The following is a 9,158-nucleotide window of genomic DNA, read 5'->3' as shown; positions in this document are numbered from 1 at the left end:
GAGAGACCCCAAAAACACTGAGTGGACCCCAAAACCACCAGATGGACCCCCAAAAATCTCCCGAGAGACCCCCAAAACACCGGATTGACCCCTAAAAACCTCCTGAGAGACCCCAAGAACATCGGATGGACCCCAAAACCTCCTGAGAGACCCCCCCAGTGCCTCATGGACCCCAAAACTCCGATGGACCCTGAGATGGGACCCCCCCACACCTGATGGACCCCCAAATTCTGGGACAGACCCCACCCCCACCCCAAGATGTCCCTGGGGGTTTGGGGGGTCCCAATTAAAGCCCCCCCTTGGTGACGCTGTCCCCGTGTGACGCTCGTGGGTGTCCCCATCCCCCTCCCCCACTTGTGTGGGACAGGAGACCCCTCCCCACCTTATTCCTGCCCCTCCCCCATTTCCTGAGGGCCCCCCCCCCAAATTCCCCTCCCCCACGGAGCCGTCGGGCTTTGCCATTAATTTAATCTCAGGTACAAAATAGCTTCTGGGGGGGGGAGGGGAGGGGAGGGGGGCGCCCGCCCCTCCCCCACCCCCACAAACACCGGGGGGGCCCGGCAGGGGGCGGGGGAGGGGGACACGGGGGTGGGGGGAGGGGCGGGGCGGCCGCAGGGCCCAGCACCATGATGGGGGTGGGGGTGGGGTGAGGGGGGGGGTGAGAACCCTCCCCTCCCCCCACAAAGGTCAGGGGTCACCGGGGGACGGGGACAAGGGGGGGGAGGGGTCACCGGGGTCACAGTGACGAAACCCCTCCCCTCCCCCCCCCCCCGGGAGTCGGGGACCCCCGGCCCGACCCCCCCAATAAATAAAGCGACCCCTCCCCCCCCTCCCCGCGTATAAATTAAAAAAGAGGAAAAGAAAAGAAAAGAAAAAACAACAAAAAAAATCATTTACAAAAAAAAAAACAAAGCAAAAAAAAAAAAAGCAAAAAACCCAAAACGAGGCTTGGGGAAGGGGGGGAGGGGCACCCCAAGGCCCCTCCCCCCGCGGGGGGGCTCCTGCCGCCCCCCCTTTTGGGGGGGAGGGGGTAGCACAGGCCCCTCCCCCCTTTGCACCATGGTTTGGGGGGGAGCCCCTCCCCCCCTGTAGAGACCTGAGCCCCACCCCGCGAGGGGGGAGGGGCGGAGGGGGGGCTCCCCCCCCCCCAAAAAATCCTGCCCCTCCCCCCCTCGTGCCCCTCCCCCCGGCCCGGACCCGTATGGGGGGGGGGAGGGGCGGCTGGTTGTGGGGGCGGGGCGAGTTTTTGGTTGAATCTTGGCAGGGGGTGGAACCCCCCCCCAAAGAAAGTGCCCCTCCCCCCAGCCCCTCCCCCCCTTAATGCTGAGGGGAGGGGGCGGGGACCCCCCCCAGGCTCCCCTTTGTGTTGGGGGAGGGGCACAAACCCCCCCAAAGTGAGGGGGGAGGGGCCAGAGCAGAGCCTCCCCTCCCCCCCAACCCCCTCTGAGTTCACAGCCCCCAAAATGTGGGGGTGGGGGAGGGGCAGCAGAGAGAGACCCCCCCCCCATCCCCCACCGCGGGGGGAGGGGCGGCGGGGGCGGGGCTTTGTAAATTCCTAGAAATCGGGATTTTGTATAAAATCGGAGCTTTTCCACCCAAAACCCCTCCCCCCGCGGTGGGTGAGGGGCGTCCTGTCCGTCCAGACGATTTTTGGGGCGATTTCTCCGGGAATAAATAAAAAGTGTTCGTGGTGGGGGGAGGGGCGGGGGGGCCCCCCTGGCCCCCCCTGGCCCCTCCCCCGCCGTGGGGGGGGGGCCTGGACTCATCTGGGGGTCGGCGGCGTCACCTGGGGGGGGATGGGAATGGGGGAGGGGGTCATCTCAGCACCCCCCCTTGGGGACACCCAGAGGGGACAGTCCCCACACAGGTGTCCCCACATTAAGTGTCACCCCACATCTGGCGTCCCCAGGTGTGTCCCCAGCTGTCCCCAGGTGTATCCCCAGCTGTCCCCAGGTGTGCCCAGGTGTATCCCCAGGTGTATCCCCAGGTGTCCCCAGCTGTAGCTGTCCCCAGGTGTATCCCCAGGTGTATCCCCAGGTGTGCCCAGGTGTATCCCCAGGTGTATCCCCAGGTGTATCCCCAGGTGTGCCCAGGTGTATCCCCAGGTGCCCTCAGCTGTCCCCAGCTGTTCCCAGGTGTGTCCCCAGCTGTGCCCAGGTGTGCCCAGGTGTGCCCAGGTGCGCTCACCAGGGTGAAGCCGTCGTAGATCTGCATCAGCTCCTCGGTCTTGTACTGCTCGAGGACGATGACCCCGGCCAGGCCGCCCCCGCGGCGCCGCGCGCAGCCCTCGCAGTGCACCAGGTACGTGTTGCGCCCGCCCGTCTCGCTCGTCACAAACAGGATGTTGAACACCTCCACCTGCGCCAGGTATGGGTCAGGGACAGGGGTCAGGGACAGGGACAGGGGTCAGGGATAGGGGAGGGGAGGGACAGGACAGGGCAGGGGACAGGGCAGGGACAGGGGGTGGACAGGGACGGGACAGGGACAGCCGGGGGACAGGGCAGGGGTCAGGGAAGGGGTCAGGGACAGGGCAGGGACAGGGACAGGGCAGGGACAGGGACAGGGCAGGGGAGGGGTCAGGGACAGGGACAGGGGTCAGGGATAGGGGAGGGGTCAGGGACAGGGGAGGGGTCAGGGATAGGGGAGGGGTCAGGGACAGGACAGGGACAGGGACAGGGCAGGGGACAAGGTCAGGGCAGGGATCAGGGGAGGGGTCAGTGGGTGGACAGGGACAGCCCATGGTCACAGTGATGGTCAGCAGGTGACCAGGGACAGCCCATGGTCACAGTGATGGTCAGCAGGTGACCAGGGACAGCCCATGGTCACAGTGATGGTCAGCGGTGACCAGGGACAGCCCATGGTCACAGTGATGGTCAGTGGGTGACCAGGGACAGCCCATGGTCACAGTGATGGTCAGTGGGTGACCAGGGACAGCCCAGGGACAGGGGAGGGGTCAGTGGAGTGGACGGGGACAGCCTGTGGCCAAGGACAATGGTGTGGCAGTGCCACAGCCAAGGCCGAGGCCACCTCAAGGCCATGCCCAGCGGTGTGACAATGCCAGGGCCATGTCCCCAGCCCCGTGGCAGTGGTAGTGCCACATCCCCAGCAGTGTGACAGTGCCAGGCCGTGTCCCCAGCAGTGTGACAATGCCACGGCCGTGTCCCCAGCCCCCATGGCAGTGCCAGGCCATGTCCCCAGCAGTGTGACAATGCCACAGCCGTGTCCCCAGCCCCGTGGCAGTGGCAGTGCCATGTCCCCAGCCCTATAGCAGTGCCAGGCCGTGTCCCCAGCCCCGTGGCAGTGCGGTGTCCCCAGCTGTCCCCGTGTCACTCACGTCACACTCGTTGCAGTAGTAGGCCGGCTCGTCCTTGACCCGGCCCTGGTAGGCGATCTTCTTCCCCGCGCGCACCAGGCTCTCGCGCTGCACCTGGCAGTGCTTGATGGACTGCAGCAGGCAGTACCTGCCGGGAGGGGACACCTCAGCCACCCGGGACACCTGGGACACCTGGGGTACCTGGGGTACCTGAGCCACCCGGGACACCTGGGGCACCTCAGCCACCCGGGGCACGTGGGACACCTGGGCCACCCAGGGCACCTGGGCCACCTCAGCCACCCAGGGCACCTGGGGTACCTGGGGCACCTCAGCCACCCCCAGGGCATCTGGGACACCTGAGCCACCGGGGGCACCTGGGCCACCTGAGCTACCTGGGCCGCCTGGGACACCTGAGCTACCTGGGGCACCTGGGGTACCTGGGGTATCTGAGCCACCCGGAGGCACCTGGAGCACCTGGGACACCTGAGCCACCTGGGCCACCTGAGCCACACGGGGCACCTGGAACACCTGAGCCACCTGGAGCACCTAGGCCACCTCTGTGTCCCACCACAGGAAGACCATCACGAGGAGCAGTGTCACCTGGGCCACCTCTGTCACCCACCATGGGGAGACTATAACCAGGGACAATGTCACCTGACACCCACCATCACCCACTGCAGAGACACCATTATCAGGGACATTGTCACCCCCTGTCACCTGCCACCAGGGCATAGTCACCAGGGACACTGCCACCCACTGTGGGGACACTGTCACCAGGGACACTGCCACCCACTGTGGGGACACTGTCACCAAGGTCTCACCCACCGTGGGGCGCCCAAGCCACCAATTCCCCTGTCCCGCTGTGTCCCGTGTCCCCATCCCCACCTTCCCCACGTGTCCCCAGGTGTCCCCAGGTGTCCCCTGCTCACTTGATCATCTTGTAGAGGTCGGGGTCGCTGATCTTGACGGTCCTGGCCACGTTCCAGGACACGTGGATCATGGGCACGATGGACTTGACGTTCTTCACCTCGTTCCACTCGTAGCGCTCCAGGGCCAGCTGGTACTGGTACGCTGGGGACACGGGGACAGCGGGGACGTCACGGCCACCGCGCCCCCGAGGAGCCCCTGGGGACACACAGACTGCCCCAGGACACACAGACACCCCCTGGGGACACACAGACACCCCTGGGGACACACAGACCCCCACAAGACACCACATGGCAGTGCCCACGGTATGTCCCCAATGTCCCCAGTGTCCCCAGTGTCCCCTCACCAGTGAGCGGCCCCACGTTCCAGGCGATGTTGTTCCCTCAGTGTCCCCAATGTCCCCAATGTCCCCAGTGTCCCCAGTGTCCCCTCACCAGTGAGCGGCCCCACGTTCCAGGCGATGTTGTTCACCCCCTCAGTGTCCCCAGTGTCTCCAATGTCCCCAGTGTCCCCCAGTGTCCCCTCACCTGTCAGCGGCCCCACGTTCCAGGCGATGTTGTTGCACCAGCCCGTGGCCTGCACCCAGTGCACGGTGCCGGCGTTGATCCACACCAGGTCCCCGGGGCGCTGCACGAACCGGTACACCGGGATGTTGGAGCGGTACAGGTCCTCCAGGATGGGCCACCATGAGCCCGTCAGGTAGTCCACGCCGTGCCTGCGCCGGGGGCGTGGTCAGAGACAGCCCCGCCCACACCTGGGCACGCCCGCTGAGCCCCGCCCGTTCCCTCCCTACCCGGAATTGCGCCTCCGTGCTTTGAGAGGGGGCCTGGCCACGCCCACTGCAGTTGGCCACGCCCCCATGTGGAACCACACCCCTGCATTATCAGGACACACCCACTGACTCCACCCAGGCCACACCCCCAATATTAACAGCAATTATTGTGTGATGATCTCTTTATGCAGACCCCTCCCCTTTCCCCAAACCACGCCCTTATACAGACCCCCTTCCATAACCACGCCCTCTTTCATGCAAGCCACGCCCACTTTTATGCAGGCCCCACCCACCTGTCACAGAAGGCAGAGATGCTCTCCCAGTAGCGCTGCCCCAATAACTTCCCTTCCTCCATGCAAACCCCTCCCCTTCCACGACCCCACCCTTTATGCAAACCACACCCCTTTTTATGCAAACCACGCCCCCGTTTATGCAGGCCCCACCCACCTGTCACAGAAGGCGGGGCTGCTCTCCCAGTAGCGCTGCCCCAATAACTGCCCCTCCTTTATGCAAACCCCTCCCACTGACCCCACCCTTTATACAAACCACGCCCCCTTTATGCAAACCACGCCCCCTTTATGCAGGCCCCGCCCACCTGTCGCAGAAGGCGGAGATGGTCTCCCAGTAGTGCTCGTGCACCGCGAACCACTCACAGTCGCCGGGGCCGATGTTGATGTTCACCGAGCAGAAGTTGTTGTTCTCCTGGTGGCCTGCGGGGGACGCTGTCACCGTCACTGTCACCTCGTGTCACCCCCGCTGCCCCCCCAGGAGATCAGCTGTCCCCACGGCTGTCGGTTTTTGTCACCTCCCACAAAAATTCCCATTAAAAAAGCCCAAAATCCCCCAGGTGTCACCAGGTGTTCTCCAGGTGTGTGCTCAGGTGTGTTTTGGGTGTTCCTCAACGTGTTTTGGGTGTGCCCAGGTTCCCCCAGGTGTGTTCTAGGTCTTCCCCAGGTGTCTCCAGGTGTCGTCCAGGTGTGCCCCGGTGTGTTCTGGGTGTTCCCCAGGTGTGCCCAGGTGTGCCCAGGTGTGTTCTGGGTGTTCCCCAGGTGTGTGTTCTGGGTGTTCCCCAGGTGTGCCCAGGTGTGTTCTAGGTGTTCCCCAGGTGTGCCCAGGTGGGTTCTGGATGTTCCCCAAGTGTTCTGGGTGTTCCCTAGTTGTCCCCAGGTGTGTTTTAGGTGTTCCCCAGGTGTGTCCAGGTGTGCCCAGGTGTCCCCAGGTGTGTTTTAGGTGTTCCCCAGGTGTGTTCTGGGTGTTCCCCAGGTGTGTTTTAGGTGTGCCCAGGTGTGTTTAGGTGTCCCAGGTGTGCCCAGGTGTGCCCAGGTGCGGGGCTCACCGGGGGTGCGGCTGCCGGGCACTTTCATGTAGAGCTGCACGGTGTTCATGCCCAGGATGGTGTGGCCCACGTGGCTCAGCATGTTCCCCGTGGAGGAGACGCGCATGAACGCCGGCAGCTTCAGCAGCTCCTGCAGCTGCGGCTTCCACCTGTGGGGACAGGGGACAGCCGTGTCACCCGGGGGGTGGCACCCGCCCAGGGGCACCGCCCGCCCCGGGGGAGCCACACCCTGGCATCTGAGAGGGGCCCTGACCGGCCACTGTCACCTGAGAATGGCCCTGACCCATCCATTGTCACCTGAGAGGGGTCCTGACCCCCCCACTGTCACCTGAGAATGGCCCTGACCCCCCCACTGTCACCTGAGAGGGGCCCTGACCCCGCCATTGTCACCTGAGAGGGGCCCTGCAGCACCCCCATTGTCACCTGAGAGGGGCCCTGACACCCCCACTGTCACCTGAGAGGGGCCCTGACCCGCCACTGTCACCTGAGAGGGGCCCTGACCCCCCCACTGTCACCTGAGAGGGGCCCTGACCCCCCCACTGTCACCTGAGAATGGCCCTGACCCCCCCATTGTCACCTGAGAGGGGCCCTGACCCCGCCATTGTCACCTGAGAGGGGCCCTGACCCCCCCACTGTCACCTGAGAGGGGCCTGACCCGGCCACTGTCACCTGAGAGGGGCCCTGACCCCCCCATGTCACTGAGAGGCCCTGACCCCCCATGTCACCTGAGAGGGCCCTGACCCCCCATGTCACTAAGAGGGGCCTGACCCCCCACTGTCACCTGAGAGGGGCCCTGACCCCCCCATTGTAACCTGAGAGGGGCCCTGACCCCCCCATTGTCACCTAAGAGGGGCCCTGACCCCCCCACTGTCACCTGAGAATGGCCCTGACCCCCCCACTGTCACCTGAGAGGGGCCCTGCAGCACCCACAGGTGACACTGACCCCCCTAGTGTCCCCCAGGTGTCCCCACCATCCCCCAGCTGTCCCCACTGTCCCCCAGGTGTCCCCACCCCCGTGCTGTCCCCCCGGTGTCCCCAGTGTCACCCGCTGTCCCCGCTGTCACCTCTTGGCGTCCGACAGGTCGATGTTGGTCCCGAACTTGATGATCTGGTGGGATTTCTGGTCGGGGGGGCTGGGGGGGACACGGGGTCACGGGGGGTGGGGTCCCCAAGGGGGACATGTCACCCCCCCAGGGCTTGGGGACCCCTCTGGGGACATGGGGACACCCTGGGGACACCACAACCCCCGCAAAGGACACCGAGACCCCTTGGGGACAGTTTAGGGACATTGGGAACCTCCCTCAGTGACACCCTGAGGACCCTTTGGGGACACTGGAACCACCCCCACAGTGACACCCTGGGGACCCCTTGGGGACATTGGGACCCCCCCACAGTGACACCCCAGGGACCCCATGGGGACATTGGGACCCCCCCCACAGTGACACAGTGGGGACCCTTTGGGGACATTGGGACCCCCACAGTGACACAGTGACACCCTGGGGACCCTTTGGGGACATTGGGAACCCCCCCACAGTGACACAGTGACACCTTGGGGACCCTTTGGGGACATTGGGACCCCCCCCCACAGTGACACCCTGGGGACCCTGAGGGACATTGGGACCCCCCCCACAGTGACACCCTGGGGACCCTTTGGGGACATTGGGACCCTCCCCCTGGGTGGGGAGGGGGTGACACGTTGTCCCCCTGGGATGTCCCCAAGAGGGGACAGGGGGTGGCCCCACCTGGGCGGGGTCTCGGTGGTGCTGTCGGGCTCCTCGGCCTCCTCATCCTCGCTGTCCTTGTCCTCCTGTGGGGACAGTGCCACCTCAGCCCCCAGGTGCCACCTCAGGACACTGGGGGACACTTGGGGACACTCCAGAGATAGCCAGGCATCCCAGGGGACACTTGGGGACATCCTGGGGGCTCCAGGACACACCCCCAGCACACCAAGGGACACTTGGGGACACCCTCAGGACTCTTGGGGCTCCTTGGGGACACCTCCTTGGGGACACCTGGGGACACTTGAGGACACGAGTCCCCTGGAACCCCCTGTCCCCCTGAGCCCTCTGTCCCCTTTGCTGTCTCCACCGTGTCCCCTGTCCCTGTGTCCCCTCCCTGTCACCTGCAGGGACTCCTGGAAGGAGCACACCTGTACTGGGTGTACTCGGCAATGGCAGTGTGCGAGTGGCTGATGTCACAGGGCCACACCTGGAGTGTCCCCTGTCCCTGGGGTGTGTCCCCTGTCCCTGAGCTGTGTCCCCAACGTGTCCCCGTCCCTCACCTGCAGGGACTCCTGGAAGGAGCACACCTGTACTGGGTGTACTTGGCGATGGCAGTGTGCGAGTGGCTGATGTCACAGGGCCACACCTGGAGTGTCCCCTGTCCCTGAACTGTGTCCCCCGTGCGTCCCCATGTCCTGTGAGTGTCCCCAACATGTCCCCAACGTGTCCCTGTCCCTCACCTGCAGGGACCCCTGGAAGGAGCACACCTGGTACTGGGTGTACTTGGCGATGGCGGTGTGCGAGCGGCTGCTCTCGCAGGGCCACACCTGGAGTGTCCCCTGTCCCCGGGGTGTGTCCCATGTCCCTGAGCTGTGTCCCCATGTCCCCAACGTGTCCCTGTCCCTCACCTGCAGGGACTCCTGGAAGGAGCACACCTGTACTGGGCGTACTTGGCGATGGTGGTGTGTGAGCGGCTGCTCTCGCAGGGTGTGTCCCCTGTCCCTGGGGTGTGTCCCCATGTCCCCACCATGTCCCCAACATGTCCCTGTCCCTGTCCCTCACCTGCAGGGACTCCTGGAAGGAGCACCG

The 9,158-nt window shown here is 65.1% G+C and overlaps 1 protein-coding gene across 1 annotated transcript; it reads right to left on the bottom strand.

Annotated features, from left to right (window-relative positions):
- Nucleotides 1-1,244: 1,244 nt before the first annotated feature.
- On the bottom strand, nucleotides 1,245-8,908 carry LOC127061237 (lysine-specific demethylase 6B-like; the record flags this gene model as incomplete). Its single annotated transcript, XM_050987848.1, has 11 exons — nucleotides 1,245-1,786; nucleotides 2,188-2,358; nucleotides 3,335-3,461; nucleotides 4,243-4,384; nucleotides 4,768-4,955; nucleotides 5,608-5,722; nucleotides 6,349-6,497; nucleotides 7,413-7,481; nucleotides 8,091-8,155; nucleotides 8,630-8,695; nucleotides 8,810-8,908. Coding segments are annotated over 11 exons (1,215 nt in total), but the record flags the coding sequence as incomplete, so codon positions are not given.
- Nucleotides 8,909-9,158: the final 250 nt, after the last annotated feature.

Source organism: Serinus canaria, unplaced genomic scaffold (genome assembly GCF_022539315.1).
Source record: "Serinus canaria isolate serCan28SL12 unplaced genomic scaffold, serCan2020 HiC_scaffold_320, whole genome shotgun sequence".
Classification (NCBI taxonomy): Eukaryota; Metazoa; Chordata; class Aves; order Passeriformes; family Fringillidae; genus Serinus; species Serinus canaria.
Note: the sequence above shows the minus strand (reverse complement) of the source record. Positions and strands in the feature narration are given on the sequence as shown.